Below are 27055 nucleotides of genomic sequence, written 5' to 3'. Positions count from 1 at the left end.
AATGTGATCTCTATGTTTCTAAAAAAACCATACAGATAAAAAGCCAAACAGATAAAACCCCGCTTTCTCCTTCAGTGGTTGTTGCTCTGACCACGTAAATGGTTTCCTTCCCTTCTCGGGAGTCTGCCTGAGTTGGGAGCCAAAACACTCGCTGCGGTGCCCAGCCTGTGCACGCCAGCGTGCTGTTGATCCAAGCTCAGTGGGGACCTGACTTTTGCCCAAGCTACTTCTATCCTTCCTCTCGTCCTGTGCCAGGCAGGATGCCTGGCGCCTGTCAGAGCAGCAAAGGTCCTTCTTTTGGCTCCTTATTTAGGTCCCTTTTCGCAGACCTTGTGCATGCATGTGACTGAGATCCTCAGGCTCAGAAAGAGCTTCCGGTCTTCTCCTTCACAGCACACACATCACAACAAAAATGCCAGAGCCATTAAAATATGGCCCTACGGGGAAGTTCGACACTTGGTTACTTCATTGCAGCCCCAAAAGCCAGCGGGGTTTGACCAGCGTAGCGAAGTTGCAAAGACAGAAGAATTTTCCTCACTGCCTTGGTAAAAGTCTTCTGGGAAGAGTATATGAAGCAGTCACACTACAAAATTGCTCCCTGGAGTCATCATCAAGCTCGTACCTGTGCTTCGGTATGGTACAAAGAAACAGCCATAGTGTTGTGTCTCCCCATTTTGTGTTATGCTAAAAGGCCTGGGGATGGGCGGAATATTCAAATTGTGGTGGTTCCTGGCAGCTGTCAATGGAGCTGGTGAACCTGCCCCAGCCTCGGCCGTTTCACAGCGAGAAGCGGCACTGTTGCACCACTGAACTTTTTTTTTTTTTTTGAGGTGCTCATGTGTTGACACTGAGGCCAGGCTTTGCCCTTGGGGATTTTGTTTTCTCAGGAGCAGCTGAACTTTAAACATCAACATTTCTCATGTAGCCACGTCCCACAAGCGCTGCTGGAAGGCAGGCAAGCGAGCAGTAATCTCAGAGGGTAACAATGGCAAGGTGCTTTGGGACAGTATTGTTTCTCCTCTCTGTCCTTCTTTTCCTACAGACAGAGCAGACAGGTATGGCCTTTGTTTCGTTGCGGCTTTAATTTTGCTTTGCGCTACTGCTCTTCTAAAACACACGAGTAATTATGTACCTTGTATCATGTTTAGTTTTTGCAGCACAGGGTGGCATCACTGAAAAACTTCTCTTCCTTATTTTTATTACATTTCTCCTGTTTTTTCATGTACCTAAGTCAAAATTACAGTAGGTTGCAAAGGCAGTATCATTTTGAGATACCATCATCTACATGACGTGATATTTTTGTCTTTACTTATCATTTCTAAGGAGTGCCCCAGATATTAAAAAAAATATATTGTTTCATATTTCTAGTTGCTACTGAAATAAAGAGAGTCTTATTAAAGAGGCTGAGAAACACACTTTTTGTAGTTTGCAGAAATACACATTTCTTGCTCAGCTTCTCTTTATTTTTGACAAATCATGGAAGAGTAACACAGAAAGAAAGAAAAAGAAAGTGACCACTTAAGAAGGTAAAAATGGCCCTACCAAAAAAGCGTGCTACCAGTTATGCTGGGTATACTGTACAACGCTGAAATTATATGTCGTCTCAGAGTAAATTTTCTGTTACTACTGTCATATTGCCTAATTGTAATATCGATAATTAATAAAACCTTTGTGCCCAGCAGTTCTGGGACCCTGAATGCTGTATAAAATACGAAACACCAAAACAGTTCCTGCCCCAACAGGTTTTCATACTAAGCACAGGAGAACTGACAGATACACAGTGACACACAGAGCCACGTAAGGGTTAATGCCATAGGCAATGGGTTACAGCCTAGCAGAAGCCATCTTGCTGTCAGGTGACTTTTGTTGGCATCACTGTAAAGAAGAATTTTAGGAGTTGATATTTCTCTTTTCTTTCATTTCTCCTCCTCTGTACTCAAACCAAGAAGATTGTGATGTCTTTGCCATAAGGCATGGTATATGATATAGTGCTCATAGCTTTTCTGGGTATTGCTGAGAGGTACTTTTATTTATTTTCCATAAAGGATATCTGATTGAGAACTCAGATATGCCATGTTTGTCAGCATAAAATCCCCATGAAATCAGACTGAAAAGTGCCAGTTTCATCATAAATTTATAGTGATAATTTTCACTTCTACTAAAGATTCTGAGAGCCCCCTTGAGTCTTACATAGCAGTCTCTGCCTTTAAAGTAGTATCTTCCCCTTCCTCCGGCCATGTCACAACAAAGCCATTTTGTAGGTCCGGTGCAGGATAAAACTGCAGTGGGAAAGGCTGCTGCAGGTAGATACAAAAGCCCTTTACATGTACAAGGAATTCTTCAGAAAAGCTCAGCAATGAGTCAGAGCCGAGTACTTTTAATTTTGTGCAACCTAGGAGCACTGGCCGAAGACCGGGACCCTCTTGTGCTCGGTGCTGTATAAACCCAGGGGAAAAAAATATAGTGTCATGACTTAGAAACTTGGTGTCTTGGTCCTATGGGGAAGGCAGAGCCATGAAGCCCAGCACAGAGCAGCATCAAGGGGGCTGCACAGGACATTGGGCAAGCACACGTGTATGCCTACACACATACACACACAACACATACATGTCACAGGACTTGGTCTTAGAGACCTGGGGCCTGGAGTTGTAACAAATTCCCTCTGCTTGGGAGCAAGTCAGGGACTCACAAAAAGAAAAAAAAAGTGCAACAACTCCATGACTCCTCAGCCTAGTCTGGGCTAAGTAGAGCTCCTTCAGTACATATATGTAATACTGCTGCAACACTGAGCTAGCCAAAGGATTTCTCTTCATGATTAAAACTGGCTGCTTACTAAAATCTTAAAAAAAAAAGGTGAAAGTAGATAAGGAAACTAATCTAAGTATTTATGTTAGCATTTTGTCATACAACATTTCAGTGTTTATATCTGCTGACGATGCAAACAAAGTTATCAAGAGACACAGGCGGGCCAGTTTCCTGCTTTTGGAGGAGGTCCTTCAGGGCAGCTTGGAAAGAGAGTGCTTTGAGGAGAGATGCACACAGGAAGAAGCAAGAGAAGTATTTGAAAATGATGAAATGCTTGTAAGTATTTTATTTTCCAGTATGTATTCTAAGAATTCCTATCTTGTTTTTTTTACTGTCAAACTCGGCCATGCTCAAATCCCCATGGCCTGCTTCCATTATTTGGATTTCTCTCCACGTGAAATCGTTGCGCTTGGCACCTCAGCAGGTAGAAAGTAGATGTTTACAGTGGTTAAGAAGGAAAGGTAGAAGTCCGTTCTGACGTGTTGAAAGTCCCCTCCTGAAAATGATGTGTCCTGTGGCTTATGTTGGGAAAGTCTATGGCTGTCGTCACATCCTGATCACTCCCAGACATATGGCTTCAGTATCCCTTAGGGATCAGGAGGGGCAAAGGGATGCTGGGCTGCAACGCACCAGCACATAGCAGGACATACAGAAAAGAGGAGCTGGGTCCCCCGCTCAGCAGCCACACGTCTCCTTGTACAACAGCCCTCTTGCAATGTGCGGCCGGATGCCAGGCTCCTAGCGGGAATCTTGCCACAGATTGTGTTTGCAGCGAAAGATGAGGAAACAGTCAGCAGGCTGCCCAAGGGCAGCCTGAGTGTTTTGAGGCCACTGGGAAAGCAGCCGGAGGGAAAAGTGGGACACGTTAAGCTCATGAACAGCGTAAATCACTGCAGCTCCACCCTGTGCTATCACCCCTGCTGCCAGCAGCACCTTCTGGTCAACAAGCAACAGCATAAAGGGGTGAAGGAGAAGGAGCTCTGGCTGCAGTGCAGCTGCCATGAGCGGGGATGCCCACCACTGGCCACATCCTGCCACATCTGTTTTTTTTTATAGCCCCTGCGCTTCCAGCAACCTGGCACCCTGAAATGTACCACCACAAACACACACACGAATGCTTTCCTAAGCATTTATTGTTTTAAAAGGTTGTGTGGTCAAAAAGTATTGTGCTCTATCCCCAGGACAACCCCAAACACACCCTCCAGCTTCCTACCACAGGGGCCCAAGCAAGGCTGGGGTCACTTCCTAGGCCAGACAGATAATTGTCGGCCAGTTTTTCCAGGAAACCATATTGCTAAAGGGTTTGGCTGTTCCTCTCTTGCCTATAAAGTGTTTTTTTCTCTTTAATAACAATAAAATAAGCAGGATTCAAAATCCCTCCCTTTGAGTAGCTGTGTAAATGTTAAACTGTAGTATGCATTCTCTGACATACTGTTTTTGTTTTGCCAAAATACTTATGGAAGAATATATTATCTGAGAATTGAAATATGTTTTCTCCTTTTTTCAGAAAATGTTTTGGGATGCCTATTATGGTAAGCAGGCCTCTTGATTTCTCCTTCTTAATGGTGTCATGTTCTGAACATCATGATTGGGTCTGATGCCGTTTTTGTGTGAGATAGTAGCAGTTTATTCTACAAGAAACACCCAGCTGCTGTTTGCCATGTCTCTAGAAAAGCAGGAGGAGGAGAAGTGATGTGAAATGATTTAAAAAGTCATAACTAGGCAAATAACGAAGAGTGCAAAGCAAACAAAAGTTGAAGGGGCTTACGTGTTAGCACAGTAAATGGGCTATTTCTTTTCCTGTACTGAAGGCTGTACTAAAATGAGCTGGGACCATAAGACCAGAACATATAGCTACTTACGGCTCCAACCCACCTGCTAACACCATTCCCACAGCGCGGCCCTGTTTGCTACCTGGGCATGGGCTCCCTTAGCAGCTGCGGGCCAGAGCAATGCTAGTAACAGATGTTTTACTGCATGCAAAAGGGGTATATTTGCCAATATAAACTGAGCGTTTAAGTGTTTAAGAGATGCCAGAGAAAATGCTTTGCTTATATATATATATATATATATAACACGACAGCATAGCTTTACCAGCAAAACTTCCCACATGCAAGCCTAGCACTTAAACCTGAGCAAGATAAATAGGTGTTAAAAGCTCCTGGGCTGCCTATAAAGGCTGGTAGATAGCACCGGCTCGTGCCTTGGCAGTCCACAAGGCAAGAAATCAATCTGTAAAGAAAACTAAAAGGCCAATGTAACTAGATGCCTCCTGAACACTGAGTCTGGGCACCAGCTTATGGTTACTATGCCTTATTTCCTCCCTCTTGTCTGCATGCTGCATCCTAAAATTTTCTCTTTTTTTTTACTTAGTTTTTATTAATTTCTAACTATTTTAGATAGCGGGTAAGGCAGTGGTAAAAACAGCATTTAGCAATAATTTTCTATAGAAGGTATTACAATACTGAGTCCAGACAACTGGACCATCCCCTCTGTGATTTAAATGTTATGAAGAACCATATGAAACATCTGGCCTTTGTTATGTGTTTCATTGTATCTGTGAGGGTGGGATTATTTTCTCCTAATTTCAGTCATCAGATGTTCAAGCTGATAGTCATACAGGCTTCCTCTGTAGTCTAAGAAGGTGACCAGCTGAGGATGGTTCATCCAACCAAGCTTAACCACAGGACTGTGTGACTAATGCATTGGGATGCATTGTTTTCTACCAGTGCCTAGCTCTCTTTTAATATATATTTTAAACCACTTAGAACCAGAACTCTAAAATCAAATCTTCCAATGGAGTGAGTTGACAGTGATAACTGAAATGATAAAATGAAAAATTTATTTTTCACTAGAGTTGGGCCTCCAGCAAAACTGATGGGAGCTTAACATGATGCCTTTGCTCCATTTTCATTTTTATTTCAGTAAAATTCGTGACCTGAAAAAAATGTTAAAAATTTGGGAATAATTACTATCTTGTAATAGCGGACAGGGACCATTACTGGAATGAGGAAACCTGTATCACACCTTGAACTACTTAGTATCTGTTCCACAATAGAACTTTTGCCTGAAACTGTCTCAGACTCTCTATCCTTGTTCCTATCTATCCTTGCTGGTAGAAACAGATTTTTCATGTTCAGCTATAGCTTCCCTGTTGCAATTAAAACCCATTATGGCCTGTCCTCTTTTTACAGAAAATCAGTGTGTATTTCCTTCTTTGTGTTATCCCTTCAAATGTTTTGAAGAACATTGTCATTTGTCTCCCCAATTTTCTTCCTCCTGACTAAATTAACCCATTTCTTTCATCCTGTCTTCCAAAGACATTTTCTAGACCTCTGATCATACCTGTTGCTTTCTGGACATATTCCAGGGTACACAGGGTAAATCTGCATTGTAAATAAAGGAAGGCTGGAGAGAAAGGTTGAGTATCAGCATCGCCTACTTGTTGGCTCACCTTTTGGCTTGATTTTGTACTGCTCCATCCAAGTCAGTCTCTTCAAGGAAAAGCTGACATAGTGCATCCAACTCTAGTGTCAATATAAGCAGTCAGTGCACTTGGCCTGAGGCCAGACTTGTCCCTGGCCCTCTTTTAACAGCATGGACTTAGCCATTGGTAACTTCTCTTTGAACATCATTTTCAAAACAGTTTTGTGCATGCCTCATAGCAGTTTGTGTTTCCCTACCTGGCTCATGACAGTATCATATGAAATATATCTATGCATTGCCTCCCCACTAGGTCTATAATCCTGTAATAGAATTAAATTTAATTGGTTTGGATTGTTTGATCTTGATAAGATGTTGGGTTTTACTTATCACTTTGGTATTTTTCTGGGTACTAACAAATAGTTTAATTGTTCCACTAGCTTTCCAGTAATTGAAATGAGGCTGATTTCTACAGTTCCTTGTATCTTCCCTTTCCCCCCTTTCATAATGATAGGCACTATGCCTACTTTTTTCCAGTCTTATGGAACCTCACCTGATCCCAGAACTTTCCAAGACTTCCTTACCTGTAGCTGAGCATGCATTTCAGAGGTTTGAAACCATCTAACTTGCTTGAGGTCATGGACCCCATTCTTCCCTAGCTCCAGCTTCCCAATCACTGCTGCTGGAGTTTTTCATGCCTCAGAGCTACCTATTCAGCTGCACTGATAAGCCTCCCTGTCCCACCCCAAAACACTTCTGGCAGACATAAAGAGTTCTAGGTGGTAACTGCTTCAAGCCAGGATTTTAGCCCAGCTAAAGCTAAGAGATGCACATGCATTAGCCCAAGCTGATTTTTTTCCCCAGTATCAGGCAGAGTTCTCATCTTTCTGTCCCTGATGTTAATTATGGTAGCCCTCTGACTGGAATTACCTCTTTCATGAAGACTTAAATTTTAGAAAGGTTGGAGTTCATATCCCAAGTTAGGCTTTTCTGGCTTGCTCTCAGACAACTAATGTCTACGATAAGCCATTGTTATTTGGAGAACATTTCCAAACAGCTTTGGAGTCTTTCCAGTGGCCAGCTTAAAGGGAAACTGGTAGCTCAGCCCGTACTTCATCTCCAATAGTAAGTCCTCTGGCTTTCAACTTCATAATATTTGTACAGATGTGCAAAAGATAGATCTCCTCACAGTTTGTTGAGGTTCACTGTGTAATTCTGATGCCAGGTTTTTGCCCAGTGCATATAAATCTACCATGTGACACTTGAAACACTGGTCTCACATTACATTCTTAATGAGCGCATGAAGGCATGGCTAAAATCCAGCTTTAGCATTTTCAATACATTGCTGACGCTGCACTGAAAAGGGTGTCTTTGAATTTTTGGCATATGCCATCAGTGCTATCTCCTTGACAGGGAAAATCTGTATCAGGGTTAGGTTGTTTTTTATTTATTTGAAATACTGGTAAATTCAAGATGTGGTAATTACATTAATTTAACTGAAATACATATTCTAAATGTCAAGATGAAATCACAACATAACAGAGGAGAGGGATAACTAAATGAAAATGTAGTGTCACTCAGGACTTTTTTGACAGAAAATCAAGGGTCCAGCTAAGTTTTTTACATGCAGGGAAAGATTGTGTTCTTTGGAAAACAAAGACATTTTTGTTGGAAACCAGTTCCCAGAATGCTTACCTTTCTAGACAGGCTTGCAAGTTGGGCTGTTTTGAATCTGTTGCTCCATGTCCCAGTACTCCTGAATGGGCCAGGCTCCAGGCTGCATTGAATACAGCTGAAAATAGTTATTGCTGGACAGAAAGCTAATTGCTGTGACCATTTGTATTCTGCTTCTACTCTTTTGGGTGCTAACACCAGCTGATACAATGACCATTTCAAATTCTGACTGCAACGGATCGGGCATTTAAGGCAGGAAGAGAAGGGGCCTACAGGTCAGATCTGTCCTAGAAGCAGAGCAGCATCTTCCAGAACCACCTTTGGCCTTTATGCACTTCCTGGCTTCCCTGCTAAGAGTTGCCAGAGCACATCTGAAAGCAGAGACTCAGTCTAAAATTGCTCACAAGGTGAAATTCAGTGAGACGTAACACGTTTCTTTCCTAACTGTTTTTTTTTTTTTTTTTTTTTTGCAACACTTCTCCGAATGGTTTTTCATGTTGGGAAGAGCACTATCTAATTCATGTAAGTGGTAGTCACTGCTGACAGTATTTCAGCCCTCTCCTGTGGTATTTCTTCAGATGGCAAGAGGTGCTCTTCAAACCCATGCCAACACAACAGCGTGTGCAAAGACAACATTCGCAGTTACACATGTACCTGTGCAGACGGTTATGAAGGAGAGAACTGTGCTTTTGGTAAGGCACCACCTCCTCTTCTGAGATGTTGAATCTTCTTCTGTTGTAGGGGATACTCTGGAAACCATACTCATCTATTAAAACCAACTATTAATTTTAGGATAAAACATACAATTCTTGGCAGAACAGGGTTAACGTGTGCTACTTGTCTTGAAAGCCCCTCAGCAAATCTGCCATAGTGTTATAATATCTTGAGGTTGCACTGACTCTGTCCACTCACCCTCCCTTCTTCTGGTGACGTAGCAAGAGGATTGAAGTAAGTCGTTATTGTGGTTCCACTCAAAACACCACTGGAGGGGAACAATATTGCTGGGCCTCTTTGGCTGCTTGTCCTGCAAAGGTGAACAGAGGTGTGCTAGCTACCTCCGTCCTGTGGTCCCAGGTGCTAGCTTGCATAAAGAACCCAAACTACTTTCCTGATATGACTTCCTAGTTATGCAGCTGCCTCCAAGATTACACGGGCCTACAAAACAATCTCTCAGGATAGAGGAGCACAATCATGTGCTTAAATCTCTCATCTAAGGATGGTGTAATCATATCTGATTGCATTCTAATTCTCAGTCTGAATACAGTAAAAATTATCTTCATTGAGTACTTACTACTCAAACTACTACTTATAATATTTTGCCCATGGAAAAAGATACTAACTTCTGTCTTGCTTCTCTGATATTTTTTGAGCCTGTAGCTTCCTAATATTATCTTAACTAAACCTAAGTTGATCTAAGTATCTTGTAATATTTACATATGCTAAACCACAGTTCATAATCTTACCTCATTCTAAGTTTAATGGTCATCACATATTATTTCCTGTATTATCTAGTACTAACTACTATGCTTAGGCCTAATAGAAGTTTTAGAACTAAATGACAGATCTACAAAAAACAGGGCTCTCTACAAACCTTTTAAGACAGGGGATGCAAAACAAACCACCCCAAAACTGCAGCTCTTTTTTTCTGTTGGAGCTAAAAATTCCCTTTCATTTTTATTCTAGTTTACTCAGAAAACATATACCAAATTCTGCCAGAGCAAGAAAAGGGTAAAATCTGCTTAGATCTATGTCAGACACAAACCATTGTGAGTGGAAGCATAAAAGGGCTAAAACAAAACACACATATTCTGGCACTTAAAACACACTGAGCCAGATCCTATGTTTTTGCATCTGCCAGGTTTTGCTTTCCAGCATTTACATCAGTATTTCTGCCTGCCTGGAGGTCCCCTGAGATGGGGGACGCCCTGGCTGCTGTAAGACAGTGTCATTTTCTGTATGGGGTGTGACTGGACAGCCAGAGACCAGCTTCTCGGGGAGCACAGAAAGTGACACACCTTGGACTAGTCCTGGGAACTACATCTGTTCAGCATGAGCCTGAGGGAGCCACTTTAAGCCATTTTTTTTGCTACTTCTCCACCTGTGGGCCAGGCACACCACCAAATGGCTCTTTTTCCTGCTGCTTTGGTCTGAAGCTTAAGCATTTGTTCAGCTATGGAAAGTTAAAGTGACTGACCATGTTTCAAAGGTGATGAATACTCTTTCTTTTTTTTTTAATAATGGCAGCTGTTAATTTTAATTTTCTTGGCATAAGCATGAGAAATAAGAGCTATGCATTTGCTTTCACTGAAAAGCAGATGGCTATAGCCCTGTTTTTTTTCCTCAATTTTCCTATTGTTTTCAAACAATACCTGCCTTCTTAAAATGTATAACAATTCCCCTCCAAGTGCAGCTAGTTGGTGCTTTGTTCAAATTAGTACAAAGAAATCCCCTGGCATCTTTCAACAGGGAAGGCCTAGTTGACCCTTGGCTATTAATGTTCTCCAAAACTCAGAGATGCAGACAGTCTGGTCCAGGGAGATACTGGGTGAGCAGTTTGCAGTGAGTCTGTGGAAACTGCAAAGACTCAGCTATTTCCAGTTTCTGCCTAACAAGTGGAGAAACAATGTGGTTGGAAGTACTACCACAACAAGCCAGAGTCCCAACGCACCCCCAAACAAAGGGAATAAACACTAAATGCTTAGTAAAGAGGACTCAAGCTATGCAAGAAAACCCCAGCTGAATTGTTCCCAATGCTTTGTCTCTGCTTGTTCTGTTTAGCTAAAAATGAATGTCGACACCAAGCAAAAGAAGGATGTCACCATTTCTGCTACCCAGGAACTACATCATATCGCTGCTCCTGTGCTGATGGCTATAAGCTCGGGAAGGATAAAAAACAATGCATCGCGTTAGGTAGGTGTGAGCATGGAAGTACACAGGGCATATGCTCAGTACTTGGATGGGCAGGTAATGAATTGGAAAGCCAGATGCAATTCAGCCTGCTTGGAGACTCAAGCTACAAGAACCTCACTGACCTTCTAGACTGGGCAGAAAAAGGTGGAATCTAAGGGCCACCAGCAAAGATGCCTGAGCAGCGGTGAAAGAAACAATATTTGATCTGAACATCTAAATGTGGGTTCACAGAAAGCACTTGCATCATCTTACACATCACTCCCTGGGCCAAGTTTTCTACTTTACTTCCACTCTCAGTAAAAAGTAACTCCACTGAAGACTTATCATCTGTTCGGGGGTGAAACCTCATTCCCAATTGATTCAGATTAGGCACCTGAGGATCTGATAAATGAAGGACAGAATTTGCTGCTATGTTAATTAAAGTAGTAGCCCTTTTCATTTTTTTCAGATTCATACTAAGTCCTTTTACAAACTAGGTCGACTGTAAAAACATGGTAGCATACTCAGGCCCCGCCTATATTAGCAAATAAGGGCAGCACAACAAGAGGGCAGCTGTAGAGCAAGATTTTTGGTGAGGAAGATCCGATGTTCACACTAAATGTGCATTTCAGGTAGGTTTTACTTCAGACTGGCTCTATTTTCATACTGTAGACTAAACACCCATGAGGTGTGAGAGAGCATTAAGTGTGCTCCTGAAGCACATCTTCTGGTTTAGCTTAATCTGAAAAGAATCCAGTTTCTGTGACCCAAGACCATGCCACAAGATGAACAGGAAGTGAGATTAGTGCAGACAATTAGGAGATCCACTTCAAAAGCATGCTCCCAGTCTGAGCTAGAATACAAAGGTACGTGTACCCCCAGACTGACAGCTCTGAAAGGGAAACCCCAGGCTTCCTTTATCCACATCAGGCCACAGCTCATAGATGTTCAGAGGGATTCTGGTACAGAATAAAAAGAGGAGAAAGCAACCAGTGCCGATTGTTGGCTAGGAAGGAAGCCTCAGTTCATTCTGGTCACCCCAAACCTAATGCAATGCCCCAAACCATTCAGCACCATCACGAAGCTGTTAGACTACAGGAGCCAAGCAAATTATTTTGATTTTCATCAGCTGAGAAAGTTGTGTTTCCTCTCTTTCCTGGTGCAAAAATTCAACCCTAGAGCCAGCATGGCAGCAATAAAATACTTGCAGACAACGATCATCTTGAAACGATACAGCATAAAGTTTTGACTTTTTTATTCTTTTGCTAGATAAGTGTGCATGCGGCACAATTCAAGACACTAATAATTTGATGAAGATAAGTGAAACCAGGAAGAAACGTGACAAGGGATTTCCTTGGCAGGTATTTTGGCACTTCATGAAACCTATCAATCGACCTCACACGGACAGCGCTGTTCACTGTCTTTTTGTTTTTTTCTGAGGTCCTGTTGCTAAATTCAGAAAGGAAGGGCTTCTGTGGAGGAGTGCTACTGAAAAGTAACTTTGTATTGACAACAGCAGAGTGTGCCCTTCTGCACAGCAACTTTGAAATCAGCATTGGTGCTGGTAGGTGACCAAACCTATTTTCTCTTTTTGTAGCACATTTTAGTATTGGCAAGCTAATTTTAAAAACAGCTTACTAAAAATTCTGCTGCATAAAAATATTATTATGAAACGAAACTTATCTCATTTAAGCATCTCAGCTGAGTATCTTGAATTAGAAGCATAGGTGTCCTACCCCTCTACAGGCCATGGAGAGAGACAAGTACCTCTAGAGGGCAATCCAGAACTCCAATGGGCTGACACTCCAATGAGCTGCCTACAGATAGGCAAAAACAGGTGGATTTAGAGGTGTTCCTTTTTCCAAGGAAAAAAATGATATTGTTTCACACCTAAATTCACTGCCACTGTTGGGTATTTGTACTTCCACTCTGAAATTACACATGCTTCTACACTGCCAAGATATTCCTAATTTACTTTTACTGTAGCTGATTATTCCAACGCAGAACATCTTTAGTTTCTCTATTGCACACACTTCCCAGCACAAATAAGCAGTTGTTACCAATCTGCATGCAGTTTTCAAGGTTTCTGATAAATTATTCCTGACAGCAGTGAACATGTTATTGCCTCACAGGACATAATGGAACAAATGGAACCCAGAAAATAATGCAAGTTAATGAAAAACACATACACATCCGGTATGATGAAGACACTGGTGAGAATAACATTGCATTACTACAACTCCAAGAACACATTGAGTGCAACAAACACCAGCGTCCTGTATGCATCCCTGAAAGAGACTTTGCAGAACACATTTTGATTCCAAAACTGGTCGGTACAGTCAGTGGCTGGAAAATGGATGGTGATGAACTTAGAGGTGAAGAGTTGCAGGTTTCATACCTTCCTTCTGAGGACTGCAAACAAATACTCAACATAAGCCTCACAAACAGGCAGTTTTGTGGGCACCACTGGGAGGCCATAGACAAGCGACTGGCTGGAGGAGGCTTCATTGCCACCGAGTATAAGGGCACTTGGTTTTTGACAGGTATCCTGGGATCTTGGCCACTAGAAAACAGTGACTGGGAGACATTTTTATTCACCAATGCTGCAAGGTATATGATATGGTTTAAACAAAAAATGAAGTAAGACACAAATGCAGCCAACCCTCCAGCACCAAACTCCTCCTGATGGCTGCAAAAAACACTTGGACGCAGCATGCAGATTAGTTCAACTCTCTGTCACAATATGCAGCAATGGAAATTGCAATAGTACTGTAAATATTTAACTCCAACTCATACAAAAAAGCCCAAGTTTGTCTTTCCTTCCTCTGTTGACACACAGTACTGTGAAAAATCATGATGTGGTAAACCTAGTTACTTTACTACAAAACTGACTAATTCTTATTACTTTTCATCCTCAAACTGAATAAGTTTTTCTGGACTTTTAAGTGTTTCTAGAAGGAAGTAAGTCATTTTAATCCCTAAGGTCTGCTCCAACATATCCATATTCTTATTTTAGCACCCGTACAAATAATACTTATTAAGGTCAGGGGAACTCCAAGCCTTTAAACACCTACGTTGATGAGGGACTTGACCCTTATATCACACTGAAAAATGCTTCTCTCATACATGGTGGCCATATGTTCCCTTAGAAATCATGTCCACTTCAGTTAGCTGGTAAAATAGGAAAGAATTAATACAGAAATAAAACAAGACCCCCATAGAGGGGAAAAAACATTTGTTTTATTTTGTTAAAAACAAACAAACAAACAAGACATCATCATCATGGCCAAACTTATGTTGTAAAAAAAAAAAAAAAAAACCCCAAAAAAATCATGGAAAAAATTAAAATTGTGGACCCAGTGGCAGTCTCTTCCCCAGAAACAGAATACAGTGGCATAGAGATAAACTACTTAGCTATGTCCTTTTTCATCATAATGAAAATTATACAAAGTGTTACAGGAAAAAAAAAAAAAAAAAGCCATTTCTGAGCACCTCCAGACAAACGTACGACATTTACTTAAACTTATAAGTTCCACTGACACAGTAAAGCTCTTGGTGTCAAGCACAAAATCTCCAGTTTTTAGAGAAGGCCTGAAGAGGGTTTTCAATATCAGCAAGTATTCGATACCATTATTGAAGAGATTAAAAAATAAAAACCATGAAAGAAAACATAATTTCCACCCTGAAGAATGGATTGATATAAGTACCAGAGGATGATACTTCTCTTTTCAGAAAGATAAATGCTGAAATAGTAACATGAAGTACTTTTATAAAAAGCTTTTAAGTACTTTAGAAGGAATTTGGAATGCTCTGCTTTTATATCCTGGTGAGATACTTTAAATGATCTAGAAAGCCCGTGGAAACCATCATCAACAAGTGAGCATTTCATTGCAATGCACTTTGCTACATTGGCAACCTTGGCCATTCTGGGAAAGAAGCCACAAACAGTTCCTGGTGTTCCAGTACTGGACATGAACCAGGTCATTTACAGTGTTCTCTGGGTGATTAGGAGCAGCTGAGAAGTACTTGCCTGGATAAGATGCAATACTCAACACACTGTTGACAGTGGAGGGAATGGGTTTTGCTTACTGACCACAAGCTTTTGATGCTGATGAGATATATACCCTTTAATATGACCCTGGCAAGAGAAAAAGATTGTGTTAAGGGAAGCTGGTAACACAGTTCCTGTACTTCAGCTGTCTTCAGACTAAATCGAGCAAAGCTATGGGTGTATACGCAATCACTATTGCACTTGTTATCTGTATCTATAAAAAACCCAATTTATGTAAGTCAGTCTGCTCACATGATAGGCAGAAAACTGGAACCTTAAAAAAAAAAAATATGTATGGGAACGAACACTGCTGTTAGACTGAGAGCCTGCTGCCAGGCCCCCCCCCCCCCCCCCCCGGTCAGTTTACGTTTCCTTGAAGAGGCAAAACTCAAGTGTTTTAAGTTTACTCTTGCTCACTTTAAAATTATGCTTCAAATTGTTATTCCAAATCTAATAAACTAAATTACAGATTTCTTCGTTTTCAGACACGTAGGGTTTTGGCACTGAAAGAGATCTTCCAGTCACTCAATCCCACCCTTTGTTATTGTAAGAGCACACCACGTTTCAGAAACAGAGAAGCAGTTCATTTCTTGCTGCCACTGCAGTACTGCTCCAAAACCTCCAATCTATTAGAAACTTCTTCATGTCAAGGCTGTATCATCTGTTCATGAACAGTTGAGACTACTACTGGATTAGTAATGAAAATTCAACTGCAGTCTTAACTGGCTCCTGAAAAAGAGGCAGGAACTAGAGGAATTCCCCATGGCAAATGAAAAACATTTGCACTTTGGGCCCAAGTGAATAAACTACTACACACACAAAAACCTTAGATTTAGCTCTACGGATCTGATATAGGTCTGTAATAAACTTTCATTCCCTCTAACAATTTTTACTGACTGCAGTTTGCAAGGAACAAAAAGTAAGTGGGCAGCACATACCATATATATAAGGTTAGCTAAAATGCACTGAACTTCATCAATATCAACATCATCCACTTGCATGAATTTCAGGGCAAACAGAAAGGCATCTAGAGATAGCTGATGTGTTTTGAGTAGTAAATATCTGGAGGAAAAGGAAAAAGAAAACCTGTTATTGAGGCAAAATCACTTAAAAGCTCTGGTTCTTATTAAAATGGCTTCTCTACAGTAAATTCAGTTTGACTGGAAATCTAGCCTCTTGGAAAGAACTAAAGAACATACATACTTCTATCTCAATCCTAGGTAAAACCATGTTCAATCTGCTTTTGCAGAAGCATAGCTTGTTATGCTTACACTTTCTTAAAGAGATTTCTGTAGGTGATGATTTTCAGCTTCTCCAGAATAAGAAAAATTCCACATCGAATGAAGAAGGTCTCATGCTTTGTCAGAGCATCATTCAACAGGAGAAGATTGCCTTCACTACAAGAATGGAAAAAATAAAAACATAAGAAGGTCTGACCCTTCTGAGAGGGAAAAAAAAAATTGACTTGGTAGGAATATTCTTCCCCCCTCAATCATCACAAATAAGTATCTTTTATGTAATACTTTTTTGAACTAACAAATATGATGCAATAAAATAACCACCATACCTCACAGCCTTTGTTACTTCAGCAAACTGCATAAGGTCATACTTTTTTAGGAGCTGAATTGTTGGCATATGGCCCTGAAAAATAAATGGTTTCTAAATTTGCCAGGGTAATGTCAAATGCCTTTTAAGTAAAATTTATAAAAATATTTGTCAGAGAAACAGAGAAAAGTTCAACTACATTTTTTTTGCTATAAAACAAGAGGTGAATAAAAGTATTTGTAAGACACTGCCCTCACCAAACATCCTGTAACACAGCTCATGGTAACTACCTATACATCATGGTTCAGAGAGTCTTTTAATATTTCTAGCTACTGGGGAACAGTTTTTGAACTTGTAAAATCAAGATTCTGCGACATGAAGCCCAAGCTGATGCAAACTGTATGCTATGATTGTATGATCTAATTTGTAAACAAAAGAGCTGCTGGAATCCCAGGCACTACTAATCATACAAGCAGTGCTTCAGCATGGTTAAGTGCTAGCTCACTCTGTACCAGATTTTTTCCACTATGCCTCCATATGGACATTCTTTTTTTCTTACAAAAAAGAAAGTTTAAATTTAAAGAAAAATGATGAATTCTCATTGTTAGATCAGGTAAGACTTTGAACCATGTGCACTATTAAAAAGAAACTTATTTTTTTCCCTCCCTGCACAGCAGAGATCAGGTTGCACATTGACTCAGTCAGACTTTAAATTTAGTTACCATCATCCTATGTTGCTGGTAACCCCTTTCCTGGTTGGAGGATTATCCGAGAGCAGAACTCAGCTGCATGTTTTCTGAGAGCTGCTAGGAATAAAAAAAACCACCCAAGCTATTTTAGTACATTTTAAGGTTCATGGTAATCTTTGGAGCCTGATTAAAAAAGCAGCTGTGAAAACAATGACCTTTACCTGAATTCTTTAGGGCCTCTTGTACACTAGAACTGCTCCAGAAGAGCCACAGTAGGCTCTAAAGGACCCACCACCTTGAGGCACCCAGTCCAAGGGGCAAAGTTTATAACAAGGCTGTTAGTTTTGCTTTGTCAACCCTACCACTGACTGATCTGAAAACAACTAGTAAGAAAGACAATAAATAAAAATGAAAACCAGAATCTAATTATCATACCACTATACTCTCCCTTTCCCTACGAGAGGTTTCTGTCACCAAAAGGCCGCTGCAGAGTAATAACTGAATTGACACTGCAGGGGGCTGAATAGGAAGCACAGAAGGGAAAAGGAAGAATGGTCATGAACAGGCTGGGGCAAAAGAAGATGGGAACTCTCGCAAGTGGATGATAAAAACATTCTCCATGGGGAGCAGAATCACTTTGGTAGTAGGGCCAGGAATAGAAAACACTCTAAAAATCTTGTTCTTTTCTCCCCAGTTACACAGAATAAAATTTGTACAATCACAGTAACTCAGGGAACACAAAAATGCCAGCACAGTGGATGGAGAAGGACAGGAACAAGCAGCAGAGATGCATTTAATTCTTTAAATAAAAAGATAAAAATCATCAAATGGTAAACCAGGCTTCACTGATTTGTTTAGTGATCAAAACCAAAATGCTCTGCGTGGTGACACTTCTGACATGCCTCAAACAGGTAAATGCACAAGGTGCAATTAGAAAGCCCAAAGCTGGGAGTCCTTTCTTTCCTGTGGCAAATCTGCCTTGACAATCTTCGGCAAACTACTACACATCTTCTCTACCCCCACCAGATGAGAGAGACAGATTTGTACTAGTGAATCCACACGTTCCCTGGCCCATCTGTGCACAGCGGACCACAAGGTAAGCACTCTACTACATGACATGAGCTACACTGGTAAGTTGTTCTAACTTTGAGCTGTTTGGAGAAGCACTCGTTTTTACTACATAGGTAACTTCAAGTTCTACTTTTGAGAGAGGTGGAAGACAGACAGTGGGAAAATATTTAGGGTTTTCACCCCTTTTCCTACTTTGTATATAAATGACAAGTCAACATTTTCTGTCTCCAGCTGTACAAAAAACTGTGTATGATGACTCTTATGTGGGTCAGGCACAGACAGCCTCTGAATACCACCATGGGAAAAACAAAACTGTGCTGATACTCAGTATGGCTCATCTGCCCCCCAAAAATTGAAAATTGATTTGGAAGAGTAACATCTACTCACCAACAACATTTTTACTGGCAGCAGGTAGATCAAAATCATTCTCTTGTTTTTCTGGCTTGAGCGGTGACAGTGCTCAAAGGCAAATGACAGGTACTCTTCAGCTGCAGACACAAATAAAAATACTGAGTAACAAGAGTCAACAGCAAAACTGATTAAAACTACAAGCAAAATTCTGTGCTTAATGTCCATTTCTAGGCTGAGCCCATGACATTTAAAATGATGTAAGAAAGAACCAAGCCAATCAAAATACATCAAGAAAATACTGTAAAAATTATTGATGAATCACACCAAAGAGAGCATTACCAGAAAAATGAGTCCTCCTTCAGAAAGGGGAAGAAAACATGTCAATGTCTAGATGCCAGAGGTAACAGTTACAAACGATATTGGAATTTCCAGCTCAAGTCAGTAATATTACTGTGGTACTGTTACAGGAGAGGAGGAATCTCATGAAGCTCTGATGAAACAAACAACATTTTCCAAATGCACAGATTAGGTTCTTCAGGGGAGGTAAGCTGCATGTGATTGATGCACGCATCTGTTGATCTGCAGAAATGTGCCAGTGTGTACAGCATGAGAATGTGAGAAATCTTTATCAGTTTTCACTGAGAGAGAAAAAGGACAAGTCTGACAGCAGAGGAAACTGTCTAGGGAACAAAACCAGCTCCAGAATCCATCTTTTCCTTTAAACTAATGGCTCATTTGGGCAGGGGCTCTAATTATACAATATAGTTTGCTGAAGGTTTCCTACATGGCATACAGCAACTTCAAGAGGAAAAGAAAGTTGTAAAGCCTCCTTTGTAAGACCTTTTACAAACCTACCCTGTTGATGCTCATACAGAAGATACCTATTTTATTATGCATGCACACAGTGTATTAGGAAGACTACAGAGAACTTTACAGATACAAACATTTAAAAACTGGGCATATACTACAGTTAGAAGTGTCACGTAGATCAATCATCTCAGATCTGATTCAGCCTGTAGGCCCTTGGATCATTCAGCATGACTTTTCTTTGATCAATGCAAAACACAACGGCACATTCTGCACAGGTTTTGAGTCAAAACAACAACGTCAGGCAGATTTCACACCAAGCAGCGAGAGTTCAAATCTGTCCTACTGACACACAGTACCTTGCTTAAAGTCACTGTCAAACATCGCTTTGCGTCCAACATAATATCTGTACGTAACTCTCTGTGCCATACTATATTCATCCTTCAGATTTGAGCTGTCAATTGCTCTAATTAAGGGTTTACATAGATGAAGCTTGTTGATCTGTTAAAAAAAAATAATTGCATTTTACTCAGAGGGTGTAGACATATAACATCTTATAAAAAAAAAGAGTGAGTTTGACTTGGAATATGAAATATAAAAAACAGCTTACCAGACTTGAACCCTACCTTGAAATAAATTTTAAACAGCTGATTCACGAGAAACAACATGCCCCACTTTTTGGAATCTTCAATGCCTGCTCGACTGTCATAAGAAAGAAATCCACTAGTATTGAGCATTGTAAGAAAATAATGACTTCGTTCTTATGGTACATTCCCTCCACAGATACTTTATGGGTGTTTTCAGGGTAAGAATATGACAGAAAGTAAAAGACAAGGCCAAACTCCTTGTCTTAAACCATATCAGTAGTGTCAAAACAGAATATTTGTTCCCACCCTAATCTTGAAAACAGCTCTGCTGCCTTCCTTCTCAAAATGAGAGATGTCAAGCAAGACGATATTATTCATGTGCAGCAAGCTCCTTACTCCAGTCTGTAACAAATATACTAGCATAACAGCTGTTTCCAGTATTCAAGGTGAAGGAAAGATGGATGAAAAACAGCATCTTCTCCACTTGGGAAGCATTAAAATTGCTAAGAGTGGAAACCAAAGAATCATCTTATTCCAATCTAATTGCAAGGGGGCAGACAAAATTCACAACCATTGAGGCAGAAAAGGGTTAATGATTTTTCCTGAGAGACAGGGACATAATCAATCCCTCCCAAAAACATCTGCAAGGAGTATTAAACCTCAAGGGAGGCCTCCCCAGCTGTAGTTAATAGTGAAGAGAGAACAGACTATAAGCAAGAGGAAAAGAGCCCCAGAAGCATCCATTCTGACACAAATATGGCCTTCGTGAGTGAAGAAACCTCTAAAGTTCATTAGGTTCTTAACAATTCAATAGTGCAAATTCTAGAGAGGATCTGTCACTTACGTGTCACTGGCACAGACTCGAAAACAGCTCATCAGCAATTCTGCTGCTTTTTCCAACATGTCACCAACTTTGCTTTTCCCTTTCTTCACTAGCTGTTGATCTGCCTACCATTACATGGCAAGAAACAGTGCGTAATTCTACATCCTGGTTCACTGCGTTGTAAACAGTTTAGCTCCTTACCACAGCATTTTGTACAGTACAACAACAGATCTGTCATGCCCGTATGCCTGCTGTTTCCCAAATTCTGAAAGTACTCAAGCTTACAGAATAAAACTAACTAAAAATAAATAAATAAGTAGATAAAACACTTGGAGAGGCTTCTGAACACCTTGCACCAAACTTGAGGCACAGGAAGACGATCAGAACTTTGCAAATAGCACTTAGCACTATTAGTTTCAGCTCTACTAAGCTTAATGCAGCGCTCAGACACCGAAATTCAGAATCATCTTACAGCTAAATTGGAGCATTAACACTCTAACTTGAGTTTCCAAAGACCAAGAGTCAGGCAAAAAAATTTGTTTTTTAAGCAAGATCCATGCACTGATTAATGCAGAATTTAAACAGTCAGCAAGGGTGAAGAAAAAAAAAGAGAGTGGATAATTGCTATGTGCTTTCTAACAAGTTTCACTACAACACTGACCCTCGCTTTCATTTCCAGTAGGTGAAATGTAAGCAAAAGAAATAGAAATGCATCCTTTGAGTATACTAAAGTTGTTCAAATACTTCCAGCATGACAGATCCCAAATACCCATTTCTTGTGCATCTCAAATATACAAATTTGTCTCATTTGGCTAGACAATGAAGACTAGTTACACAGCTGGGGTGCACAGGAGCGCAAGTGCGCGTACACACACACACACACACACACACACCCCTTCTCTGTGCAAACATGTGAATATGTTGTTCTGTGTGTGCTTGGACACAGGGAAGCGCCTGAGTGGACCAACAATGAAAATACGGAATATTGTCAAACTCTAACCTAACTCGAACTCTAACTTGACCTCTTCAGGTCAAGTGACTAGAAGCAAGGTCACAATCCTGCTGCTTACTTTGGGCCATCCAGCTCTCTTTAGATCTCTAAACTTCAATTCACTAGCCTGAAAAAACTAACACAAATTTGGGTTTTTTTACTTGTCAGCAGTTGTACTGGCTCAGCACGGGCTCCAATGAGCACCAAAGGCAGTATCACACAGCTGAAAGAGGGGACGAGGAGGCAGGAAATGGAAATAGTGAGTTGTGCCCCCATGCTATTCTGTAGAGACAGCAGTTAATCACTTTATATGCTCTAAGCAATTGTGCTGTAAGATTGTCCACAGTCCTCAGAACCTTGCTAGTTCAAGCTTCAAATGGAAGGTAGACAGACTAAGCAACCTAGTTTTTCAGAAGGATTGGAGGAATTTAGTGTGACAGCAAAATTTTAGATGTGCATATTTTTAAACAACAGGTTGAACAGTAATGAGCAAAATCAGAGTAATGTGATAAATGTGTTTCCCTCATGCAAACTAAGAGATAGAAGTAATGACGTTGTTAATGTACAGTTCAGATCTACTTACGTTATTAGCAAAAATTCGAAGGTCAAGAGCTACAGCATACATAATAGGTAAAGCCCTAGAAAAGTAAAATGTCGTACACTTAGTACGTGCAAATCATGCAAAAAGCAAGGCATGAGAAACAAGCATTTTTTTCTTGGTAGCTAGTCACGAAACTAGAGAAATATACAGGAATCTTTAAATAAAATGAAGCATTTTTAAAAGAACAGGTCTTCAAGATCTCAGCATTTCAGAAATCTGACAATGAAGGAATAATTCATTCAGAAGCCTTTTTTACTGTGGCTTCGATGGCTTAAAAAACCTACCATCTTGCCTTGAACAAATTCTTCATGTTTGCTAATGGTTTATTCTACATAATTAAGCTTAGATGTTTAGCTTTCGTATTTCTGGACATAAAAACTCAAACAGGTACCAAAACCAATTAGGTTGCATTTAATTTATCACTAGAGATAAATAAAAACTATAGGCATAATCTTAGTTTGACTGCTGTGGTATTATAACAACGAAAGATAGAGTCTAGTTTTGTACAACTCTTTACAACGTACTCACCAATTTTCTTCTTTATGCGCCTGAAACGCACGCAGGAAAGATGTATTATATTTAGGAAAATTTAAAGTGCTATGAAATTAAGCATAGATTTAAAAAACTGAGGAGATGTATGACGCTGTATATTATGTGCTCTATGAAAGGGTAGAAATCAACAAAACAGCAAGTAATGAGAAGCCAACATGTAAAGACACAGGAAGGAAGAACAGTAACATTGCCACATCCCCCTTGGTGCTGCAGCAGAACAGTGAAAAGCATCAGTCACTGAAAGATAAAATTTATCTTCAGCTTTCTTTATCAGCACCTTCTCTTCCAGCCAATTACAAATTGGGATGTATATTAATGATTTGAGTGTCTCCTATACTCTGTGAGAAGTTAACACTCCATTTCAGAGGCAAATGTCAGTTTTCTTATTCCCACAGAAGGTTGAAAGAAGAAAAGCGTACCTGGATTCCCTTGCTTAAGAATCTAAACAGCTGAAGCGTATTTGGAAGCAGAACACATTCTATCAAAATTAAAAAGGTAAGGATAACTTATTACAAAAGAAAACATAAAATTAATCTGAAAACAACATGCAGGATTTATGGAAAAGGATATTGGACAATAACTGTTTGACATTTGTAGGCTTCTATAAAGTCATGGTTTCCAACAGCATAAGTACACCTGTTAGAAGGAACATTAGTACATCAGAAAGTGTTCTATACCTGAAGACAAACATTTCTCTTTTCTTTGCCTTTTATATAGAGCTTTACAGTCTATACAGAGGTATAGAGCTTTACAGTCTACTTAAACGAGAAACAGAAATATTTTTTAGAAATATTCCCAACACAGTGACACAAGCATTTTAATACAGCACTGAGTCTGACAGTTGTGGAAAACTGATCTGAGAGATGAACAGGGATTTACTTCTGTAATCTGTACAATATCACCTGTAACAAGCTAAAGCTTATTGAAACCGTCACCGAGAATGGCATAGAAAAAAAAAGATTTCCAAGAGTTCTCAGAGCGAGCTAAAACATAGCGTTAATACTGATTTTTTCCCATAAAAGCCCTACAGAATTACTGGAATCTTAAAGCTGTCTTAAGAGTACTTTTATGACCAACACACACATCTCTTTCCCTTCCTTATTTCACTCTGAATTCTTATGCAACTAGTAAAAAAGAACAAAGGAAAAAGCAAGCACCAAATCCAAAGCTGTGTCAAGGGCTATATACAGATGACTGTCAGGTGCATAAAGTAAAGTCTATGCAAAGAAGAAAGAGAAGTTTTTATTTTCTGTAATTCTAACATGGTTTATAAGAGTAGTAAATAACAAATTTTCAGACGTAAACCCTTTAAAATAACTAAATAAGCCTAAGGATATGCTTCCCCATCACTACTGGATGCCTCACAACTGACTTGTCCATTCCTGGTCCATCATTACCTTAAGTGGGCTGCAAACATTTCATCATATGGTGGTTCCAGAACTTGCTGACACTTTTCTTCTGGAGATGGAAGCTAAGTATAGAATAAATTAATGAAACATTAAAAGAACCTATATTGCACCAGAAACAGAACATCATATGGTTATTTTACCATGGCAGGCTTATGCCTGCATGCCTTTGCTATCTACCAAAACCTTACACTATACTAAGACCCATGCTCAGTGCAATGTAACTGCCAGCATCCACTCTGTTCACAGGACCAGATTAGAGCTAGTCTTAGACAAAAGCCTCTGAAGCACATAGTGCAAATGCTGGCTCCTCAGGACCAACCTTCATAACCACTCCCACTGTACCACTTCACTTGCTATTGCAGAACTGGCCACAGGGAGCCTTCAAAATGCCTATCCAGAAAACAGTTCAAAGTGGAGAACAAAAAGCCATCCAGGAAGAGATGGAGACGGACAGACGAATTCTTGTAAAAGAAAGGGGAGAAGAAACCTACAAGGGGATCCTGCTCTGGCCTGTAAAGCAGATTTCCAAAGTTTTTACCCAGTGGAAAGGAACCCATATGGAGAAAGAGGAAAATTGAAAGGAAAACTAATGAAGCCAAAAACACATTTTCTCAGGATAACAGATTCTTACTTGAAGCCTAGGGTTGGCAACATGTGGATGCTTAAATGATACCAATTCTGCACAAAACTGTCCATCCCTGCTGTCAATGGCTTCTTGTACCTACCCAGGAAAATAAACACATTATAGAATATAATCTAAACAAACACATTACAGTGTATAATCTAGCCACAGCCAAACAACATATTCACACATGCCTAAGGAAGCCACCTTGTTATCGCTGTTCAGTCATGTCAATACCTTCCCACACATGAGTTTTAAAAAATTTAAAACTGAAGAAATCAATATTGTTATAGTATTTTTAATACATCTGTTTTTCAAAAAGCGATCAGGAGAGAAGGTAGGGTAAACACATTTTTTATATATATATATATATATATTTGTAGAATAAACCAAATCAGAGAAGCCCAAAAGAAGTTACATGGGTTTTACATCTGAAGACAACAGTTATTAAATAGATTTGAAGAAGTTTTTTAAAATGCCAGTTGGACTTATAAGCACCAAATATATATGTGAAGCATAAAAAAAAAATCTTTGAGTATTATCATTTGTGATGCTGCAGATGGAATTTGGTCCTGTCATCAATCAGAACTTGCAAATACATGTCATATGAATTTAATGTTTAATAATATAAACTAGTTGCAAAAGACTATTAACTCTCCTTTACTTGAAAACACACACAGTCTCTGGAAGAGTTTAAGCAGTTGATTTTATATTTCCCCCTCAATTTTGCTGCTTTGCATGCTATTTTAGTCTATGAGTTTTCCCATTTAGTACAGGCTTTCCATACTGCAGAGATTTTGGTTTTTTCCTACCAAGACACAAAAATATGACAAATAAATAAAGCACGGGATTTGGGAAAGGAACTCTAACAAATAATATCTAAAATTACTTTCACAGCACATATGGCATGGAGGATGGAGAGGCAGGATCATTGGGACTGTTAACTGGAAAAGATGCTGACTTTTCAGAGCAGATCACTGTCCTGAGAGATCTCAGCTGCTTCACTTCTGAGACTGAACACCAAGCAACTACTCACTTTTTCTGGCCTTCATTCAATTGACTTAATTGATTCTGATTCAAGAAAGGAATATGATAACAATGATGAGAATGTGATGATTCAAAAAGAAACAACAAGAATCGTAAAGTTTGACGTTGAGGGTTCAGTCCAGCCGAAGATCCTTATGATCTTGTTCCTGCCTCTCCATCCTCCCGCCACACACACTGTGTCACTGCATTTAAACTGTGCATATTTCTTAAATCCCTGCACACACGCAATCCCACATTAATTCTTATGAACAAATTGCTTCGCTATCCATATCAGTAATCATCACACTTTTCAAGAATACATCCTCAGCAGACAGTGGGTATACTTATCACAGTATTAAGTATATTTATTTACCACATTACACTTTCTAGATTGACTTCTTTCTTAAACAAGGTAATATATTTTCAGGAAAAAAAAAGTATATGCCCTTATATTCTGAGAGTGCCCACAAAAAAAAGCTTGCTTACTTGCTGCAAATACTGGTTTATGGTGATATGCGCCATTAAAATAGAAGAGGTAGGACTCCCACATTAAATGTAGTTGCATCGCATTCTGCAAACCAACAGAAATTTTAGAGAATTACGAAGTGACAGAACCTCAGCTATATCTCTTCTTTCCTCTCAGGCAACTTGGCATGACTCTACCCAGTCCTTCAGGCCGCGGCAATTGCTACTGGCCTTTAGGGAGAGGGATGCAGGCTCAGGTAAAGCAAAGCAAAATACAAGCGCATCCTGCCTGCTGCGGAGCGCGTGTGCGGAGGGGAAACCGCAGCACCGAAGCACCGGGAAGGCAGCAAAGCCCCAGTTGTGCACGGACACACACGCTCGCGCGGACTGCTCTCCCGCCCACACCGCGGCCGCACCCCCCAGCACGTCCCCGCCGGTACTTCCTCCCCGCTCCCTCGCCCCCGGCGGCTCAGGGCGGCCCCTCCGCCATGCCCGGCCCGGCCTCACCGCAAGCCCAGACTCAAGCCATAGCCCAGCGCAGCGCGACGCGGCGCGACACTTCCGGCATCCGGCGCGACACTTCCGGCACGCGGAAGTGCCCAGGGGCACGCCGACGGCTACGCGCGCTCACGTGACACCGCTCGCTCGTTCGTCCGTCCGTCCGTCCGTCCGTA

The 27055-nt window shown here is 40.4% G+C and overlaps 2 protein-coding genes across 3 annotated transcripts; one reads left to right on the top strand and one right to left on the bottom strand.

Annotated features, from left to right (window-relative positions):
- The first annotated feature begins 946 nt into the window (after positions 1-946).
- Positions 947-14086, top strand: PROZ (protein Z, vitamin K dependent plasma glycoprotein). Its single transcript, XM_026097011.2, has 8 exons — positions 947-1055; positions 2918-3081; positions 4313-4337; positions 8481-8594; positions 10681-10812; positions 12061-12152; positions 12232-12355; positions 12924-14086. Exons 1-8 carry the CDS (start codon positions 986-988, stop codon positions 13433-13435), a joined length of 1233 nt encoding a protein of 410 aa, XP_025952796.1. The 5' UTR covers positions 947-985; the 3' UTR covers positions 13436-14086.
- Positions 14010-27055, bottom strand: PCID2 (PCI domain containing 2). 2 transcript variants are annotated; one of them, XM_026097012.2, is made up of 15 exons: positions 26889-27054; positions 26403-26487; positions 24900-24989; positions 24257-24330; positions 23430-23495; positions 22836-22877; positions 22290-22344; positions 20737-20840; positions 19932-20007; positions 19665-19806; positions 18535-18635; positions 16410-16483; positions 16114-16239; positions 15781-15904; positions 14010-14929 (listed from the first exon to the last, which is right to left on the bottom strand). In XM_026097012.2, the coding sequence occupies exons 2-15, from the start codon at positions 26436-26438 to the stop codon at positions 14840-14842; spliced, it is 1200 nt and encodes a 399-aa protein (XP_025952797.1). In that variant the 5' UTR covers positions 26439-26487; positions 26889-27054; the 3' UTR covers positions 14010-14839. The 2 variants fall into 2 exon arrangements, with proteins under 2 accessions (XP_025952797.1, XP_025952798.1); XM_026097013.2 differs by lacking the exons at positions 19932-20007; positions 20737-20840 and having other exon boundaries at positions 26889-27055.

This window comes from Dromaius novaehollandiae, chromosome 1, assembly GCF_036370855.1.
Source record: "Dromaius novaehollandiae isolate bDroNov1 chromosome 1, bDroNov1.hap1, whole genome shotgun sequence".
Lineage (NCBI taxonomy): Eukaryota > Metazoa > Chordata > Aves > Casuariiformes > Dromaiidae > Dromaius > Dromaius novaehollandiae.
This window is presented reverse-complemented; position numbering and strand designations above follow the sequence as displayed.

What these genes read in the sequence shown, in the direction of transcription:
- PCID2 (XM_026097012.2), bottom strand. Translation starts at nt 26,438, where the DNA reads ATGGCGCATATCACCATAAACCAGTATTTGCAGCAA. An exon ending in TTGCCAACCCTAGGCTTCAA is followed by an intron (nt 24,331 to 24,899) that starts GTAAGAATCTGT and finishes TTCTATACTTAG; the next exon opens with CTTCCATCTCCAGAAGAAAA. An exon ending in TGCCAGTAAAAATGTTGTTG is followed by an intron (nt 16,484 to 18,534) that starts GTGAGTAGATGT and finishes TTTATTTTTCAG; the next exon opens with GGCCATATGCCAACAATTCA.
- PROZ (XM_026097011.2), top strand. Translation starts at nt 986, where the DNA reads ATGGCAAGGTGCTTTGGGACAGTATTGTTTCTCCTCTCTGTCCTTCTT. An exon ending in CCTACAGACAGAGCAGACAG is followed by an intron (nt 1,056 to 2,917) that starts GTATGGCCTTTG and finishes ACAACATTTCAG; the next exon opens with TGTTTATATCTGCTGACGAT. An exon ending in GTTTTGGGATGCCTATTATG is followed by an intron (nt 4,338 to 8,480) that starts GTAAGCAGGCCT and finishes GTATTTCTTCAG; the next exon opens with ATGGCAAGAGGTGCTCTTCA.